General features: G+C 40.9%; 1 protein-coding gene across 1 annotated transcript in view; it reads left to right on the top strand.

Moving 5' to 3' along the window:
- Positions 1-21283, top strand: part of LOC139228712 (E3 SUMO-protein ligase PIAS4-like) — an 89330-nt gene that overhangs the window by 61866 nt on the left and 6181 nt on the right. The window contains exons 6-11 of the mRNA XM_070859985.1: positions 701-791; positions 7745-7876; positions 8021-8126; positions 9188-9261; positions 16533-16693; positions 20326-20465. Of these exons, the coding sequence (XP_070716086.1) occupies positions 701-791; positions 7745-7876; positions 8021-8126; positions 9188-9261; positions 16533-16693; positions 20326-20465 (704 nt within the window). The remainder of the gene's footprint in view (positions 1-700; positions 792-7744; positions 7877-8020; positions 8127-9187; positions 9262-16532; positions 16694-20325; positions 20466-21283) is intronic.

Below are 21283 nucleotides of genomic sequence, written 5' to 3'. Positions count from 1 at the left end.
GAACCTTGTATTGCAAGCAGAGTGGGGTTAGCTATGTAGCAGTTTTGATCAAGCATACTGACCCAGCATAGTCTCAGGACAGGAATGACTAAGACTAGTAGAGACGGAAGATGGTCTATTCACAATAAGCAGGGCCAATGTTGAATTGGATCCTGGTCGATTCTCACATTGTAAATGGGGGGACTAGGATAATTATTTGATTATCGAGTGATATGTTGAGCGTTAGCGTAGGAATACAAAACACCAAATGTGGTGATGGTCAGACTTCCACATTTTTCCAGACTCTCTACTTGTTTTTTCTCTCTCTTTACCTCGCTTGTACCTCAAATAAATGGGCATACTGTGCTCAAATAGTTTATTACAATATAAACATGAGCAGATAAGCTGCTTTTTCTTGTTAACTGGTGACAGAGCTTTGGCCTCTCGAGCAAAATTTTGGAATCCTTACAATCAACTGTGGCCTAAGGGGCAAATTCCCCTCGTTCTTGGCCACACTGCTGGAGTCAGCATGCTAAGGTCTCAGACTCCTAGCAAAGATAGTGTTGGAACAGCACCTCTTGTCATCCGATCAGAGCAGCATTGAGAAGCACTGCAGTCTGTAGTTTGGTCTCTGTTAAAGAAGAGGTGTGATGGTGGAAGCAGTGGGAGGAAATTCTTTGTTCAGACACACAGGATTAATGTATATTATTTTATTTTTAAGGATTTGCCACACAGATACAGAATTTATTCAAGAAGACCAGTATCCTCCCTACCTGTCAATAAAAGTAAATTCAAGAGTGTGTCCTTTTACGGTAAGCTGTCGCCATCTTATTGCATGTGAGGACTAGATAAGAGGATTTTACAACTTGGTACTGAATTTCGGGCATACCGAAGAAAACTTTTTATATTCAAAATCTATTTACTTTCTATTTACTGATATTGAAGCATTTGATAGAAGCAGTAGCTTGGAAACAATCTGCTAGTAATAGTGGAAAAAAGTTACAGATTCTCTTGTAAAGTAATGGCCTGTTTATAGCAGGTTTCTTATGCTGTTACCATGCCATCCACTTTTTTAAAAAAATTTGTATTTATTCTCCAAATCTCCCCTCTACTAAACTTGTCTCCGTCTCTTTCTTGCTGTCGGTCCCTTTATTTTGGATCGCGATGAACAAGAGCGCCCCGGAACAGAATCAGATCACGTAGCTTGTTCATCGAGCAAGCTGCAAATTGTAAACCACAGCAAGTGTTGTAATGAATTAGTTGTGTGGTTGTTACTGAGTGCTGTCCAGTGCTAGGGATGTTGTAATTCGAGATTGTTTCTGTATCTTGTAGCATCAGAATCACTGTGGTTAATGAATTGGAATGAAAGGGGACTGGTTGGTATGGTGGGTTTGCGACTTCTTTTACCTCTGGGACCAGGGTTTGAATTCAGCTGAGATGATTATTCAGCTGTAAGGATCCTATGTGAAGTGATGATGGGCAGCCTCTGTCTAAGTTCTACTCCTAAATTGAGAACTTATTCAGGAAATCTACAAGCATATCCTGTATGTGACTTGGGAGAAATCCATACCTGGGGCTGTACCTTTGGCTGTTTTATACCTGATCTGAGAGTGCTTGATGCTGACGTGGGTGTCACAGTGAATCTGTCAGCTCAGACTACTGTTTTCTCTGTCAGAATGGATGAATTTAAATATCCTTGTTTGCTGTGATAATTTCAGCAAGGTACTCAAAGCTGTACATGTTGCACCAATTCTAAACCTATCAAAGACAAATTGTCAGTCTTCAGAGTTTAAAGAAAATTGTATTTTTTGTATGAGTTAATGATTTATGCACAATACAACCCTCAGACGTTTCATCCATTTCAGAAAGTATCTTCACATTGATTATGGTTATTCAGGGCTTCGCACTTTGTGTCCCTGAACAAAAATTTGTGGAGGGGTTCCACTCAGTAAGCAACAAATTGATTGCTCCTGAATATCACTGGCATTTTTATAATAGGAACGACTTGGATTCACTATAGCAAACTGCAGTGTCTTTGTTTCAGCTTGTGTATATACTTAAACAAGGCACATAGTGAATGATAAAGTGAAGAATAGTTATGAACACAATAACAAGCTTAAAACTGACTTGACACCATTGAGTGAATGGCATGAGTCACAGATTGGAAAGGCTTTGAACTCTTCAGCCTTTTTAAGTCTCTGCACAATTATTTTAGATAATTGCTAGGGATGTAGCTATTGGTCCTGAAATTCCGGTTGAGCTCTTCCCGCGGGCAAACGAAAGAAAAAGAGAAAAAAGATGCGGACTTACCTGTTGCTGCTGCGCTCGTTGGAACTTCCGAGCCTGAGGCCTCTTGTGACTGTGCGTCGCAGTGCGTGCACGTGGGGACGTGCGCAGGCCGGGAGCTGGAGACAGCAGCCAATTGGGTATCGTATAGATTCTCATTTATAGTAATAGGGAGTTCCGTAAGTCCGGAATTCCTATTACTATGAATGAGAAACCGCACCCCCATCCCCCCCTCCACCCCCTCGGCCCCAAACACCCAAAACACAATAAAAAGAAAATAAACTACATATTTAACATTCATTTAAATTAAAGTTGTTATAAAAAATATATATTTTCCCGGCTTTTTAAAGTTTTTTTTTAATTAAGCCTTAAAATAAATTTACCTTAGTGGGGAGGGTTTTTAAACAATAAAATGTGTTTTTATAACTTTATTTTACAAATGTTTCTGTGTATTTTTAAACAATTGCGCCTGTAAAAATAGGCTTATACGCTTGCTTTTTCAGGCGCAAGATTTTAAATGACATTTGCTGGGCAAGATATTCGTAAATTTTGGAAATCTTGCCCTGCAAGTGTTCTCGCTTCCGATATGCGTTGTTTCTATCAAGCCAGAAACTTGCGCGCTGAAAACCGGTTTTTCCGATGCCTTCCCGGGTCCGTAGAAACTTCTTACTGACCCGGGACATTGGAATTTCAGGGCCATTATATCTCATTGGTTTTTGTATTTATTAAGCAGATTTTAGAATCACAACAAAGGATTCCCCATTTTTAGGCTAACCATGATGGTGATAGTACAGTGGCTTTCCTTATTGTCTGCAAATGTGATGGGGACAGCAGTTGTGAGGCCCTCATGCTATTCATCAAATGTCATTGGCAATTTGAATTAACCATGATATATTTGCCATCAGTCTGAAATAATTCAAACAGATACTTCATACATTTGGCTGGATTTTGAGAACAATGGAACCCCTTTGCTGAAAAAGTCACCAGTGAAACTACAGTTTGATTTTAAACCAACTCCAGGTTGCACAATGGAATTTGAAAACTCATTACCAGCAATTTTTTTCTTCCATGTGTGTCCTTTTGAATTGAAATGATTGTCTCAGCAAGGGTCATCTAGGGTTGACTACTAATGTCTTTCATCAGTGTGGCATGCATTTGCATTTGCATGCATTCTGATACAGGTAGCAGGCTTTCCATTGATGAGTGATATATTATGAATGTTCCAGGGCATAATTATCCATAGGCTTCGATTTCTGTGGACTTTGGGTTTTATAGTTATAACCAGTATTGCTGGTTCAGTAGTACAGTATAGTAATACAGTAATAATACAGTTATAAGTAAGAGCAATGCTTGTGTGATTAACCTGGAAGGGAAATGTGCAGGTGGACAAGTTTGATGTCATTTTAAATCCACTGGCAGGTTGGAAGAAATTGCAATGGTAGGATAGAGTGAGCAGAGGATTTTGAAACGATGGTGTTCATGGACACTGGGTCAGTGGAAGAACTTGGGGTGATGGCTGAACAGGTGGTGGATTTCTGGATGAATTGGTGTTTGTTGGATGGGGCTCGGGGGCTTTGGAAAAGTTGAATCTCGCAGTGATCAAGGCAGTGATGAGGATTTCATCGGTGGTGAGATAGGTACTGAAAAGGTGTATTTTCAGAGGTGGGAATAAGTTGTGCTGTTGGGTGCACTTTAAACATTAGCTTGAGGTCAAGCAAGTCACCCAAATGGTGCGCTGTTGATCTCTGCCTGAGCATGCAGCTGGGTAGTGGAATGGAATTGAGGTACAAGTATAGATAAATATTTTGGTGGGAACAGCATAAAGAAAGATTGTCTTTTATTTATATAGTGCCTTTCACGATACCCGGATGTCCCAAATTACCGCACAAAAACAGTTCATTCAGCCCAACTGGTCCATGCTGGTGTTTATGCTTCACAGAAGCCTCCTCCTAACCCTTTTTATCGAATCCTATCAGCATAACCACCTAGTCTTTTCTCTCTCGTGTCTTTATCCAGCTTCCCCTTTAATACATCCAATAGAAAGTGAATCAATCACAAAGTCTGTATATCTTTGAAAACTGTGTGATAGAATCCCCCTCAAGCCTGTTATCAGGAAGGCAACAACACTGTATCAGGACCGACCTGCTGCTAAACTCCATTTGCATAATAACTTGAGCTTTTATTGTAAATGTCCAAACATTTTTGAGCTCATTAAGGTGAGGGATGTTGGTGCTGGAATTTGCAATTCTTTCCCGATCAGACAACCAGTGTCAACAACAAACATGCCCAAATCAGTTTAGCACAGCTATAAATGCAGGTAAAGTTTTCTCGATTATACCCAACAATGTGCCATCCCTATTGTAGCAGTTTTCCATTTCCCACACTAGCCATCCTGTGGCCTCTGAGTGAGGTTGAGAATTCGTACCAAATTAGTTTTGTCCTATGGGCCCTTGCAGAGAGACATTCCAGTTATTTCACCTAGGATCCTTAGAGGAAGATGCATTAATTCCATCAGCTTGGAAAGGATTTGAAAGGTTGCTATTTAATCTACTTGACCACCCAGTTTCCTAAAATATGACGTTTTGAAATATGAAAAGATAAAAGTACATCAATTTTGCCACATGTCTTCCTAAAATCCAGGAAGTGGGAGTAACATCCACCTCCTCGTTGATAGTGGTCATATTTTGGGGGTTTTACACTAGTTCGGCGTCCCGTGTTCAGTACCACTGTAATGGGTTTGTTGCAGGATCGCGGTGAATGAACTGAAAATCTTAAAAACTGGCCATTGAAAAGAGTTAGTGGCTCTATTCCTGATCAGATGGAGATAAATGAAATTGGGAAATCAGAATCTGCTCACTGTTCATTAATTAACTGAAGGCATGACCACACCAAACCTAGAACCAATGCAGCAGCAGCAGCATAATCATAGGCAGTCCCTTGGAATCGAGGAAGACTTGCTTCCGAAGTGAGTTCTTAGGTGGCTGAACAGTCCAATACAAGAGCCACAGACTCTGTCACAGGTGGGACAAATAGTCATTGAGGGAAGGAGTGGGTGAGACTGGGTTGCCACACGCTCTTTCCGCTGTCTGCGCTTGATCTCTGCATGCTCTCGGCGATAAGCAAGCTTATGGTGAATGCCGTACTTCAGTTCACTTTAAAATATTTTAGAATTCTATAAAAACAGGTGCATTTTAGGTCTTCAAATAACAGGGACAGCAACTTCTGCACCATTCTAATATGCAAGTGTTTTGCTATCAGGGAAACCAAAAACTAGACCTCAATTAAGGCTTTGCAGCTATTAACTAAAAAAAAATGATTCAACAAAAACATTTTTTTAACTTTTTTTATTTAGTCACCAATGAAATACTTTTGAAGTGTTATCACTGTTGTAATACAGGATCAGCTGAAATCACATGAGTCACCGCTTAGTGCAAGGGCTAATTGAGATTAGGGAAGAGATTTCAACGAGGAAGTCACGACCAGGTTTGGGAGGTTGGTAGACAATGAAAGCATCGAAAGTAGAGGAGAAGGGATGGTACAAATGAGCTGCTCAAAGGAAGAAACATTACTGGAGTGGTAAAGAGGCAGGTTGGGATGAGAGCCATGGTGTCACCATTGCAGTTTGGGTGGGGAACATGGTTGAAGGAGGGGTGGCCTATGTGAGGCAGGAGCTACCAGCATTAAGCCGGGTTTCAGTCAGGCCTAACGTGTTGATCGGATTTATCCAGGTTAAATGTCAATTTCAAAGTTGGAAACAGCACTTGGTAAATTGGATGGCTATTTTGCATACTCTTTTTCATCATTTGAAGCACTTTTAATCTCTTCACTGGCTGGGAAGGAGGGGAAAAAAATCAGTCTTGTTTTCAAACGATCGAGGCTTGTGCATGAAGAATGGACGCGTAGACAAGGTATTAAGGGGATACCCGATCTGTGGCACTGTATCCCAGCAAGAACCAGTGTCTTCAGGAGAGATGGGGAGGAAAGATGATAAATTGGAAGAAGAAAATAAACTTGCAAGAGCATGTTATTCAAAACAAGAATTTGCAATTACATGTAGTACATGACGAGTTTAATTTTGGACAAGTATTATATCATGTATATTATTAGCACTGGGCTAATGCTTTGAAGTTGGATCACCCACCTTGAAACAGATTTTTAGCATTATTATCCCTCTTTCCGCCCCCCCAAACCTACACACACACACGAATGTTGACAGGCCAATTGCCAGGATTTTTTTATCATCCACCTGAAAAGACCCCAGTTTTGCATGTCACCAGAGGGCCAGCACCTCTAAATCCATCAGTACTTCACTGGAGTGACCTCTTGGATTATGTGCTCAAGTCTTGTGTGGAGCTCAAATCCACAACATTCTGACCCATAGATGAGTGCTAGCAACTGAGCTGAGCAGACACATGCAATTTATCAGAAAGTTTGAACACTCCGTGGCTATTTTCAGTAATATGCTGTAAATGTGTAACTTATTTTGCTAGTTCAAAAGACTTTTCCCAAATAACTAAATTGCTTTTTTGGGGGGGGGGGGGGGGAGGAAGTAGATACAATCATGATTACAGAAAATGAAACTAGCAGACAAAACCTTTGTGGAGTGAGAGTTATTATTTGGCTACAGGTGGTTATGACCTGTGTATTACAGTGGAATCCATCATAGTGCCTTTGCAGATAGATGCTGCTCAACATCCTGTGATTATTAAACTACTTGTGGAGATGAGCAAGAAAATCTTTTCCCCTGTGACAGATAACATACACATGATACTCCAGAGAAGAATTGCCACTCCGCAAGTGCTGGATTCCCCACCTATTGGAGGTTCTGGTATTCATTTGTCTTACAAGTATCTGGAGGGGGTGGATTGGAAGAGCGGACAGGATGTTGACTTTCACCTTTGGGCTGAAATTGGCCCAGACTGATCAGATGAAAGTCTACAACCACCTTTTTTTATTTTTGAAGAATAAACAGTGTTTGGCCAAGTTATTCATTTTATTGTTGTTCCCCTCCCATTTCATTGCTGTCAAGGTCTCTTGGGTCATTCATTGACCTCTGGTTAGAAGGATATGTTGGATGAAGAGAGATAGGAGGAGGCTCATGTGGAGCATAAACTCCAGCAAAAACCAGTTGAGCCAAATGGCCTGTTTCTGAACTTTAGACAAGATTTCTATTCCTGGAGTGTTTTTTTTTTACTACTCCTGAATCAGAACTGACCAGAGAGTCCATTCCTGCTTTTGATATTCTCCCTTCCCCCTCGCCTCCCTCCATATGAGTGAAGAATCTCTTCCCCGAGGAAACTTTGAATACTTGGTGTCTCAGCAGCTTGAGATGGTATTGAGAGAATGTTGTGCGAAAGACTCTTTGGCTTTAGGTTCAGCTCTTTGAAGGTTAGAAGTACCTTAAACATCAATGGCTTTAATTTATCACTGAATTCTATTACCAAAAGTTTTTAACCTTCTGTATTTTTTTTTATCTAAGAGTTACTTTTCATCAAATAAACCTGGAGTAGAACCAAAAAGGCCGTGTCGACCCATTGATATCACACCCCTGCTCAATTTGACATCTCGTGGAGCTAACTACTTAAATATATTTTGGGGACATTTTTCCAAGGTAAAACCTTGCATTTGTTTATAATACAACTAGCATCTTAGTATTGCAAGTTTGAATTTGTGTTATCTAGGTATGCACTTGATTTGAAGGATTGTATCTGTTTGTTGAATGTAACTGTTCCTCAGGTTATTTCTTTTCTTTTAGCGGTATTCCGTGGTATTGTATCTGGTAAGGCAGCACATAGTAGCAGAATTATTGCACAAACTTCAAGCAAATGAAACCAGAGCTTCTGAAATTTCCAGGGAATTAAGTAAGTAGCTATTCTGAGAGTACCAATATTGTGGCTTTTCACACAAAATAGCTTAATTATAATATAGTCAAACTTGCGACCGTGTAATCTTTAAACTGTTATCATTAAACCAGGAGCACCACTAGTAAACTATTACTTGACCGGGGAGAAACACTTAATATAAGTAATTGCTCACTATCCTTTGCCCCTGGAGCACAGGAAGCTTGTTTGTACTTTTGCAAACCACCTCATTTTGTCAGGAGTGGAGTATATATTTTAAAGCTTTGCTTACTGATTAATGGCTTGTATAATCTAATGTGTGTTAGTCACTGGTTCTGTAGCCTTATGACGAGTGTTATAAAGCATTTATTTGACTGATTTCCATGACTTCTAAAATTTGAAATTGAAGCTTAGAAATCTTAATGCACCTTTAACATGTTGGATCTTTCTAATTACAAGATGCGCAATAGTAGCTCAAGGTGACTCCCTCAGTGTGTATGTATATTTTCCCCCTCTTCCAGTGGGGAATGTTCAGTCTCCCAAGCTGAGATGTTGTGCTCGAATCCAAACCTGCAGTTAACTTAGAAATTGAATTGGATGGCTGGAGTTGGTGTCCAGTCCAGGTACCAGATAAATGCCAGTTGTTTAACATAATAAACATCAACAAATGATTTGAGTGGGTCATTTTTGTCCGGAGACCTTGTGTGCCTGGAATGCACAGTCTGAAAAGATGGTAGAAGCAAATTCAGTAGTAACTTTCAAACGGGAATTGGATATATACTTGTAGGAAAGATTTGCAGGGCTATGCGGAAAGAGCCGGGGAGTGGGACTGATTAGATCGCTCTTTCAAAGAGCTGATACAGACACGATGGGCTGATTGGCCTTCAGTGCTGTATGAATCTGTTAAATTTCCAGGTGGGTTTACAGTTTCAAAAAGTTGCAAATTCTTGCTTCCTTCTCCAAGCAGAGTCTCAACTCAAGATAACGGTTATTGTCAATATTGTTTTAAGCCAGTATACTTACAGTTCTGCTTCTGTGTGTGTAGTTTTGGTAATAGAAGTTGTATCCTTTTCTCATTAAAGTTCGAAAAAAGCTTCGACTGGAACCTGACAATGACATTACCACTACTGGCCTCCGTGTTTCTCTTATGTGTAGTGTAAGTATTCCTGTACTGTCACACAATCTTTGCGCCAACCTAGTAAAAGAATTCTCCTTTTTAAAAAAAAATCTAATTCTTCCAATATTAAACATTGGGGAAAATATATCTCACACATTTAGTATAAAAAAAATTACAATTCTGAATGTTAACTTTTTTTAAATAAAAAAGAAAATTTCATTTTGTCATAGCTTTGTTTGATTAGATAGGGAGCAATTCTTTTAAATCCCTCCTTTGTAAAGAAAGAAGGTACTCTAGTTTTAAATATTTTAAAGCGCTTCATGTATAGGGAATGGCTATTTAGGTAACTGCAACAGCCAATTTGCACGCAACAAGATGCCACAAACAATATTTGGATAATTGACTATTTAATCTAATTTTGATGGTAATTGAGGCTGGAAAATAACAGGGATACTGGACGAATTCCCTACCCTCCAAACAGCGTCTTGTCACCTAACCACAGGAACGGTTTATGTGCTCAATTCCTAGGGTGGGGCTTGAATCCATGACCATGACTGAAGAGAGAGTGTTCTCAGCTAAGCTAAACTGGCACCATAAAATTTGATTACATAGGATATAAGACACACAAACGGGCCATCTGTCCAACCAGTCCATGCCGTATTTATGCTCCATTTTAAACCCCTCTCATCCTTCCTCATCTAAATCTATTGGCATAATCCTCTATTCCCTTCTCCCTCATGCTTGTCTAGTCTCCCCTTAAATGCATCTATACTATTCGCTTCAACCACTTCCTGTGGTAGCGAGTTCCACATTCTCAGCACTGGGTAAAGAATTTTCTTCTGAATTCACTATTGGATTTTTTGGTGATTATCTTATATTGATGGCCTCTAGTTGTGCTCCTCCCCTCAAGTGGAAACATTTTCTCTGTATCCACTCTATCAAAACCTTTAAAAAAAATTTAAGACTTCTATTAGGTCACCACTCAGCCTTCCTTTTTCAAGAGAAAAGGGGCCCAGTCTGTTCATCCTTTCCTGATATGTATACCCTTGCATTTCTGGTATCGTCCTTGTAAATCTTCTCTGCACTCTCTCCAATGCCTCTATATTCTTTTTATAATATGATGACCAGAACTGTACGCGGTGTGGTCTAACCAAGATTCGATACAGGTTTAGCATAACCTTCCCTACTTTTGAGTTCTATACCTCCTAGAAATAAACCCTAGTGCTTGGTTTGCTTTTTCTATGGCCTTGCTAAGCTGTGTCGCAACTTTGTGATTTGTGTATTTGTACTCCAAGATCCCTTTGTTCCTCTGCCCCACCTAGACTCGCATCCTCCAAGTAATTGACCCTTTCTATTCCTACCTAATTGTAATACCTCACATTTATCTGTGTTGAACTTCATTTGCTAATTATATGCCCATTCTGAAAGTTTATTAATGTCCTGTAATTTGTTGAGGTCCTCCTCAGTATTTGGTGTCAACTGCAAATTTAGAAATTGTGTTTCTGATTCCAATGTCTAAATCGTTAATATAAATTGTGAACAACAGTGGTCCCAGCACTGATCCTTGCGGAACACCACTGCCCACCTTCTGCTACTGTGAATAGCTACTTTTCACTTCTATTCTCTGCTTTGAAGCCAGCTAGCTATCCATTCCGCAACTTGTCCCCTGACTCCACATTCTCTGACCTTGTTAATCAGTCTCTTATGGGGTACCTTATCGAAGGTTTTTGAAAATCTAGATAAATTACATCTACTGCATTACCATTGAATTTGTTGGAAGAGGTAACAGAGAGAGTAGACAAATGAGGTTGGTCAAGCAAGACTTTCCCTTTTGAAATCCATGCTGACTAATCATTATTATAGTTTTGGTTTCTAGATGTTCTTCTATTTTCTCCTTTTAGACAGGATTCCATTATTTTTACTCCCACCGATGTTAAGCTGATGGGTCTATAATTTCCTGGACATGTTCTATCCCCCTTCTTAAATATAGGTATTACATTAGCTGGCACTATAACTTTTTCTAACAAATTATTAAATGTGTAGTAATGCCTCTGCTATCTCTTCTAATTCTTTTAAAATGTGTGGATGCAATCCATCCAGACCAGGGGTTTTATCCTCTTGAGTTTGATTAGTTTATTTAATATATTCCACTTAAAAAAATTTTTTAAATGTACTTATCTCATTGCTAAATACTTACAAATGTAATATATTTTGGTTTTGTCAAAAGTTAGATGTTATACATTCGTCTGCTTATCTCAAAGCCACATCACTGGGAGTGGGAGATACTGGGTGGAAGCTCGAGGCCTCCCTAAGAGAACTGAAAATACTGAATGGAAAATTGCTGTTGGGACCTTCCTTACAGTTAGTGTGTAGTGTATGGTATGTAGTTGTTTCATGCCATCGGAAAAATTGAAACAAACTATATATACTCAACTTTAAAACTGTCGTAAAAAGCAAGTGTTTTATGTGCCCTTCATTTTTATGTCTTGATTATGATGGTTCTTGGATTATATTGTCCCTTTTTAATTTTATAAGCAGCATGATGCTTAACATATTATTAGTATTGACAAAAGCAGAAGCAGTCAAAAGGGGTAATTCTGAACAATGAATTCTCTTGTATCCTCAAGAGCAAATGGAAATCTAGAATGCGAGAATATTATATTAAACATTCAGATGCAAAAAGAGCATTTGCAAGATTTGATTCATTGCTAGCTCTTACAGTTGGGTTTTCCACTTTGCTTTAATGTAACGGACTCTGCAGTAAACTAAAAGTGCATGCTGCAGACATTTGTGACTTCTATTGGATTAGCTTGTGAATTCTTTAATAGCACTTTTCAGAATAAATAACCTGTCTTCTAGCATCAACAACCCAAATGTTCCTGGGTCTTGTAAGTTGTCATCACAGTCTGCAACCCCTTCTTCTTGGCTTCTGAATGTATGGAGCTGGTTTTCAGTGCACAAGGTGTGATATGAATATTCCCAAACTCTTCTGTAATGGAACTCAGGCTGCAGCAACATGCATAAATATATTGCCATATTATATTGTATGTAGCAATATGCATAAATGATTACCCATATCCTGTTGTTACACACTCGGTTACTAGAAGTGTATCATAGAATTATACAGTGCGGAAGGAGGCCATTCAGCCCATTGTGCCTCTGCCAGCTCTCTGAAAGAGCGACCAATGTTTCAGGTCTGAGAACCTTCATCAGAACTGGAAAGGTTAGAGATGTAACAGATTTTAAGCACGTGCAGAGGCTGGGAAAGGGCATTGATCTAATGGGGGCTGTCTGTCAGAGAGAGCAGAATTAGGGAAGGGTGGGAAGCGAAGGCTCAGCTGGGCTAGCTTTGGCTTAGTTGGTGAGGCTTCTCCTGGGTACGACCCTCCATTTTTCGTGAGCTATTTCACTGCAGCGTCATCAATACCCCACGGAGAAATGCTAGGAAAAGAGAAAGGGAGAGATTCATTAATTTCCCTACCCCCTTTCCCTGCCTCTGCACCTGCTTAAAATCTGTTACGTCTCTAACTTTTCCAGTTCTGACAAAGGGCCTCAGACCTGAAACGTTAACTGTTTCTCTCTCCACGGATGCTGCCTGGCTGCTGAGTGTTTCCAGCATTTTCTGTTTTTTGTTTGGGATTCCAACATCCGCAGTATTTTGCTATTGTACCAATTAGTCCCATTACCTTGGACTTTCCCTGGAGCCCTATTCATTTTTCCTTTTTAAGTAGAAATCTAATTCCCTTTGGAGCTATTGAATCTGCCTCCACCACTCTTGTCAGGCAGTGCATTCCAAATCATAATAGCTTGCTGAGAGACACAAAATTTCCATCCTGGCTCTTTTAAGATTCAAATTATTTTACATCTGTGGCCTCTGGTTACAACCTTCCAGCCAGTGCAAACAGTTTCTCTCTATCTACTCTATTATTTAAAAAAAAAACCTCAATTTTGTAATGGAAAATAGTGAACATTATCAAAATGCAGGTCTCCATTTTCCAAATAACTTGCAACAGGCTTACATTTAAGAGAATTAGCATAACCTAAGGTAAATTGGGGAGTGCAATTCTCTTGAGGTCAAGGGTCTCGCTTTGAGCTACACTCTCAGCACCATTATAAAGTGCCTTAAGGTGGATGAGTTTTACAGCATCCAAAATCCAGTGTTCCGGGACGATCCGTGGCAAGGTCGTCCAGAATCCGCAAAATGTTCCGGAATCCGGACACCCTGCCAAACCGTTACTGCCGCCAGCCGGGCACAGTGAAAAGTCAAAAAATGAAATCCAATTACTGTACAGTGACAAAAATTGCAAGAATGATAATACCAATCCTACTTGTTCCAGGCTAGGTCTTCGCAGTCACTGCACCGCTGCTCCTGGGTCCGCAGCAACTTGGCACAGCACACAGTTCCCTTCGACCAGAATCAACCAAGTTCCTGCGCGCAAGTCCCCTCCCGCGCGCAAGTCCCTGGCCAGAATCAAACTCTGCACAGCACACTGCAGCTCCCCAAAGCAGCAACTGCGTGATCAGATCACCACGCCTCATGACTCCGAGCAGAGCTGACCCGACCTCGCCCCAGCTGACCCAACCAGATTGGGATTTTATGTTTGCACGCCTGTACCTATAATAAAAATTACTACCTGTACTGTACATGCACTTTTAAATTCAGCATTTAAAAAAATAAAGTTAGTGGCATTAAACATTATAGGGCTACCCCAGCTGACCCACCTACATCCCATGATCAGACCCCACCCAACCTGACTCCATTGCTGTGGTGTTTTTTCCGATTTAAAGATCTGCACAAGTAAAGATTGTGAATTTATGTTGTCATTGCAAACATGTCAAAAAGGCCAACAGATACCCCAATGGGTTCAGATAAAGGAAATAGGAAGCATAGTTCACTTTCAATTGCCAAGAAAGTGGAGTTACTCCAGAGGTTAGCTAGAGGTGCTTCAGTGAGAAAATTAAGTGAGGAGTATGGTGTTGGACTCTCCACCATCTATGATATCAGAAAACAGAAAGTAACAGCTCATGAAGTTTTATGCGGAAAGTGATGTTCATAAGGACATGAGTAAAAGAAAAAGTATACATAAGCCGAAATGTGATGGAGATGTGATGGAGCAGTGATGCGAGTGGTGGCGACAGAGGCGAAGTGAATAGGTTATTTTGTCTAGCCCAATGGTGGTATAACAAGCTAAAATATTCCATGCACAACTGGGGATTGAAACTCCATGCGAGTACTCTTCTGGTTGGCTAGCCAAATTTAAAAGGCGTCATGGAACCAGGCAACTGAAAGTATGTGGTGAGAAAGCCTCCGCAGATCATGAGGCAGCTGAAAATTATATTAATGAGTTCATCAAACTAATTGCTGACGAAAACCTTTCACCTGAGCAAATGTACAATGCTGACGAGACAGCAGTGTTTTGGCAATACATACCGCGAAAGACATTAGCAGCAGCAGAAGACACGCAGCCAGCAGGTGTAAAAGACGCCAAGGATGGGTTGATTGTGCTTGCTGCTGCAAATGTGGCTGGGACACGTGTAAACTTATGGCCATTGGGAGAAGCCAGTGTCCAAGATGTTTCAAGGGTTTGAGAGTATTGCCAGTGCATTATTATGCCAATAAGAAAGTATGGGTAACCAGGGAAACCTTTCTGAACTGGTTTGGGAAGAGTTTTGTCCCTCGGGTGCATGCTCATTGCACGGAAGCTGGTCTTGAGGAAAACTGCAAAATATACTTGCTGCCAGACAATTGCTCAGCACATCCCAATGCTGAGCTTTTGGTAAAGGATAATGTCCATGGAATCTACTTGCCTCCAAATGGTTCATCACTGATACAGCCAATGGACCAAGGAATTTTGTGATCAATGAAGTGTCTCTACAAAAACAAGTTTGAGGTGTTTGCTTCATGCTGTGAACACAGGCATGGGAATAAAAGGTTTCTCTATCAAGGACGCCACATGGACAGCTGCGAATGCATGGAACTTGGTAACTGCAGACAACCTTGGTCAATGCTTGGCATAACATCTGGCCACCAGCTATGTTTGCTGAAGATGATGCTCCTCATGACTTTCAAGGCTATCGTGTGTCCAGGGAGAAAGCAATGATTGCTCAACTTTTAGATTATGCAAGAGTGCTGACTTGCGAAGCTGCGCAGGAATTGAATGAGGACGATGTCGTCGAAGTCATGGACATAGACAACAATGCTCCCATTGTGCATGCAGTGACAGATGAAGAAATCATGCAGAGGGTTTTGTATCCAGAAGAAAAGGATGAAAGCAGTGAGGTTGATGATGCCTGTTATCTCGTCGAAAAAATGCCGATTGACAAAGCAATCACTCTTTGTCAAGAGTTAATTCACACCTTAGAGCAACGAAGCTTCATAAGTGAAGAAGAAATACTGCAAGTCTACAGAATTTGAGAAAGATTAGTAAAAGAAAAGCCCAAATTATTTAAACAAACAACAATATTAAATAGCTTTCAAAAGATGTTGCATCAGAAGGCCCAAGACCTACAGCGTGCAACTACACCAGTAATTTCCACATTTGATAATCCTATTGCTAGCCCAGCATCAGCCCCAGACATCAGAGCTGAGCCCTCTACCTTAAGCACAACCTCCAGCCAATTGTAACTGTACCTGTTTATTTTTACTGTAACATACAAAAGCCTTCATTTACTGTTTTATATTTCATAACTTAACTGTTTTACAAAAAAAACCTTTCATGCTTTTAGTACTGTACATTCCTTTTCAAATTTGAAGATGGTAGCAAAAGTTACAGGCCGGGAAGCTCACCTTAAGTACATTTAGAGTACTGCGTTGCAAAAACGAGAGGGAGGCTTACCATGCGTTGTGAAGAAGAGAGGACTACAAGGCCTGCGAAGAGAAGAACTACAAGATGTCCAAATACCGGAAATATCACAACCTGGGCCCAAGTATTTCCGGACTCTGGACGTGCTTCTGGCATTCCAAAATCCAGAAATACCCGAACCTGGGCTCGGGCGTTTCCAGACATCGGACATCAGAAACAAGTTCCGAAGTCTGGAAAAACACGAAAACCGGCACGGCCTCGGTCCCGAGGTTGCCGGATTCGGGAGGTTGTACCTGTACCATCTATATTTGTGTAAAGCCACTTCCAAATGGACATCAATTAAAGTTTCAGTTGGAAAATGACGCTGCTGTACAATAAAAATGTCTGATTATCATTGCAATTTGTTGCTCTTGTTCATAATTTCAGAATGCTTTTATTGTACATTACTGGTGTGTATAAAATGAAACCCGTTTTCTAATCTAACTTTTCAATTTCGTTGCTCAACAGCTTGGCAAGATGCGCCTTTCGGTGCCCTGTCGCGGTATTACCTGCACGCATTTACAGTGTTTTGATGCAGCCCTTTATATTCAGATGAATGAGAAGAAGCCGACATGGATGTGTCCTGTGTGTGACAAGCCAGCTCCTTATGAACTGTTATTTGTAGACCAGTGAGTAATATTTTGCAGATTTACAGTCCTGTTTACATTGCAGTTCTCAGAGGCTATGGAGTTACACTGGGTATTTGTCCGAACATTTGGGTGAAATGGACAAACCAAGTCCCGCCCCCAAAAAAACATGTTAACACTTGTATATGCATCTTCTCATTGTCCAAACAGACTGTACCTCTTGCGTGACCAGCTTCAGGTCGGGAGGCAGTTGGACAAAGCATCTCTAATCCAGCAGCATCAGGTGGGACTTTTGTGGCTTTATTTTCCACAGGCATTGATCTAGTGGGGGCTGTCTGTCCAAGAGAGCAGAATTGGGAAAGGCTGGGAAGCGAAGGTTCAGCTGGGTTAGCTTCGGCTCAGTTGGTGAGGCTTCCCCTAGGTACGACCCTCCATCTTTCGTGAGCTACTTCACTGCAGCCTCATCAATACCCCCACGGAGAAATGCTAAGAAAGGAGACAGGGAACGATTCATTAATTGTGGAAAATAGTGCAGGTTTCTTTATGGGCATGCTCTGTAACGTGCCAATTTTTTAATGTTTGCTGCGCCCAGGCATCCACCTCCCCATGGCCCAGGATAAATATTCCCAACATTTTTAATTCAGCATTGGTTGCTCCTGCATCTTATGGAGCGCTTTGTGATCTAGGTTGCATGTGGTTTGTGGAGTATGGTGAATGAAGAAAGGTCGATTGATTTAAAAGTATCATTGTTCATTTGAATGAAGGAAAAAGTCTGTCCTCCTTTCTTCATTTGTGATTTATATGTCTCTTAGGATTAGTCTATTTGCTGTGTGTTGCTGTTTCATAAATAGTCACGTGTTAAGTTTGTGATTTTGTAAATCTTCCCGTGTTCCCCCTCTCCGGATTATTAAAAGCTTCATCGTGCCCCCATCAATCTGCTGTTGATTATTTTTGATGGTTGAAAGGAATGGAGATGGTATCTCACAGGGGTCAGATTTTTTTTAATTGGTTCACGGGATGTGGGCATGGCTGGCAAAGTCAGCATTTATTGCCCATGCCAAGTTGTCCTTGAGAAGGTGGTGGTGAGCCGCTGCCTTGAACCACTACGGTCTGTGTGGTGAAGGTGCTCCCACAGTGGGGAGTTCCAAGATTTTGATCCAGTGAAGAAGAAGAAGAAACGGTAATATATGTCCAAGTCAGGATGGTATGTGACTTGGAAGGGAACTCTGGCAGCCTGTTCCCGAGGTCCACCATTCTCTGGGTAAAAAGCACCTCCAGACATCTAACCTAGTCTAGCCTTGTATGTCTTGAGATTGTATCCCCTGCTTCTCCCTAACCTATTTAGTTGGAATAAACTGTCTATTCAAACAATATTCCTGTGTTTTCTCCACTTTCTTCCCGACATTCTAGCTGGATAAGGAAATGACTCATGTTGTGCATATACCTTCATCAAAGAATGATTACTACCCAGAAAATGGTGACTGCCACACCTTATCTGTAGTTAGTTATCTGCCTCTTGGTGGCCTATTGCTTTTTAAAAACTTCAAAGTGATGTGAGATTGAACCCTGTAAACCGGAAGGACCAAGATTAGTGAAAATCTCTATAGATATTTGACTAAATCTGCTGTAGTCTTTCTAATCTGAGCTTTCTCATTTTGAAATCAAAAAACATTAAAATAAATAGACTAGCATTATGCTGAACCATTTACTTCCAGTCCAGAAATTGGGATATCCCAAGTGAAGCTTTTGGTGTTCCTCTTGTACAGACAGAAAAAGACCCTCTGCTCCATCCAGCCTGTCCCACACAACTGCGATGCCTTGTGCTTCACAATATAAACTCTATATCCCATCTGAAAGTCATGCGATCTCCTGGGAGAGGCGAAAAAAATGATTAAAAACAAAAAGGCCAATCACATTACTGTGGAAGATGATGTGCTGATCAGCTAGCTGGAAGGAGGGAGCAAAGCTGGTATATTCCTCTCCGACCTTCTTAGGGATTCAAAACCAGTCCAGGAAATATCTCTGGTCCTGATAATGTCTTGCAGTACCTATCTTTTGTACAAGGTGATCTCCTCACTAACCAGAAACTAGTTTAGCGCTCGCTTGAAGGAATTCAGCAAATCAGCATCCACCGCAGGAGCCAGCAGCCTGTTGGAAGTCCACCAATCTCTTTGGGGGGGGGGGGGGGGAAACCCACCTCCAGACATCTAATTTAATTTTGGCCTCGCATAACTTGAGATTGTGACCCCTCGTTCTCCCTAACCTATTTAATTAGAACAAACTGTCTACTTGAACACCATCTATTCCTTTCATCATTTATAAACCTCAATTAAATCCTCTCTCTCTCTACCCTCCTCTAAAGTAGAGTACCAGCTCTTCTATCCTAAATTGATAGCTAAGCTGCTTCAAACTGGAAATTAATTTTGTGGCCCTTCTCTGCACACTTTCCAAAGCCTCTATCACCCACCAGGTGAGGAGGCCAAAATTGGACACCATATTCTAACCGAGGCCTAACCAAGGTCTTATACAAGGGCAAAATAGTATGCGTTGTCTTGTAGTCAATTGTTTTATAAATACACCCCAACACCCTATTCGTTCTAGCTATCGCTTCACGGCATTGCTCATCAACCTTTAGAAATCTATGCAATGGACCACCCAGATCTCTCTCTCCTTTCCCTGTAGGGTGTATGTATGTTCATTATTCTCCCTGCCCACATGCACAACACTACACTTCTAAGTTAAACATCATTTGCCAGGCTCAAGCCCAATCCCCCAACACATCAAGATCCGCCTGTAGGAGTCGAACATCGTCGACAAGTCCTGGCGCTCGCACAAATCTTAGTATTGTCTACAAATTTGCAGATCATGCCCCCAACTCCTACATCCACATCATTAATAACAAATAGTAAAGCGCAATGGTCCCGAAACCGATCTCTGCAGGACACCGCTGATCTTCAACAGATCCAAAATCCATCTACAGCTACCTTTCTGCCAATGGCCTTCCAGCTAGTTCTCAGTCCAACTCGATTTATTAGCGCTAATATCAGGGGCTTCAATCTTGTACAGAAGCCTAAATGAATAACGCATCCCTATGATGTGACTGTTATGCTGGCCTAAACAAATCCAATTTATGCCGTGTCTTTTATTGTAATTGCTGACCTTGATGATGACCGTTTCATCTGGCTTCAGTAACAAATTTAACTGACCATTTTTGAGAGGTAGAAATCAATATAGTATTACGCAACTCGGTAATAGTCAGTTTGATACTGTGGCAGAGACAATTGGAGTACACAATGTAAAACCAAGTAATTGTTTGAAGCAGAAATTTGATTTGAAAGCTTACAATTTGCAGATTTTAGTGGAATGTATGGAAATCTCGTGCAGGAATTCCTAGCATATTGATTTCTGTTAATCTTCCCATTATGTAGAATTACCTCCATGGTAAACAGATGAGTTTGTGTCTGTTTTTTTTACCTCTATATAATTAAAGCCCTGACTGTGGAAGCATCCCTACGTGGGAGAACTCTGCACATTCATGCACCTTGCCTATATCCCGCTCATGGTGAGAAAACTACAAAGCTTTGCTATCTCTTCAAAGTAGCGCTGACATGATGGTGATAACCAAGAAAGGATGGACAGATGAGGAATAAACACACTTGTTTTTATTTTTCTAGGCTGTTTTTAGATATTCTGGAGGAGTGTGAAGATGCCACTGAGGTTCAGTTTAAGGATGATGGCAACTGGTCTCCAATAAATCCAGACAAGCAGCCTCAGAAGAACTCCGGTCTCAAATATTCAATAGTGGAGTTAGAAGGTTTGTTTCTTTAACTTCAGTGCCATTGACATGATTAGCCATTTACAGATGAGCACAAACTATGAGCATGTTTGGGGAATCTACTTGTTTTTGTAGGGGGAGCGAAGAGAAGGAATGTTTTTGTGCTTGCAAAGATAATGTTAGAAAGTGGTACCCAGTGTGTGCATCTAACCCTTAGTGTACTGTACTGAGACTGCTTGATGCTGAATAAAGCCCATTCTACAATGCCCCAATCTGTATCTTGGCCTCAACCTCAAAGCACCATTAACTGCATGGGTGTGATCTTTTTCCCAGAGCTACCACACTCGTAGTGCCTGAGTGAAGTTGCGGGAACTTTTGTGCTGTAGTCCCATACCCACAAGGAATTGGGTTGAGTGCACTCAAACTCAATTTGACGGCATTTCAGCTGGTGCAGAGTGAGGAACTTTTATTCCATCATTACAGGTTGCATTTAAACCCAGATGCCATAAATAAAAGACACAAAAAATGAAATCCATTTTGTTGCTCATTTACAATCTTTTCCTGATTTTACACTTGTCTGTTAGTAAACAGTCAGGTCGTAGAAGGACTTTTAAACAGAAAGCAAATGGAGTGACTACTTTGGATTCATGGAACAATCTTTAGTCGGTGCTTGCACTCGCTGACCTACATTGGCTCCTGGTCCAGCAACGCCTCGATTTTAAAATTCTTATCCTTGTTTTCAAATTCCCCATGGCCTTGCCCCCCCTCCCTATCTCTGTAACCTCCTCCTGCCCTATTCCGAGATCTCTGCGCTCCTCAAATTCTGGCCTCTTGTGCATCCCTGATTTTTAACCGTT

Source organism: Pristiophorus japonicus, chromosome 18 (genome assembly GCF_044704955.1).
Source record: "Pristiophorus japonicus isolate sPriJap1 chromosome 18, sPriJap1.hap1, whole genome shotgun sequence".
Classification (NCBI taxonomy): domain Eukaryota; kingdom Metazoa; phylum Chordata; class Chondrichthyes; family Pristiophoridae; genus Pristiophorus; species Pristiophorus japonicus.
This window is presented reverse-complemented; position numbering and strand designations above follow the sequence as displayed.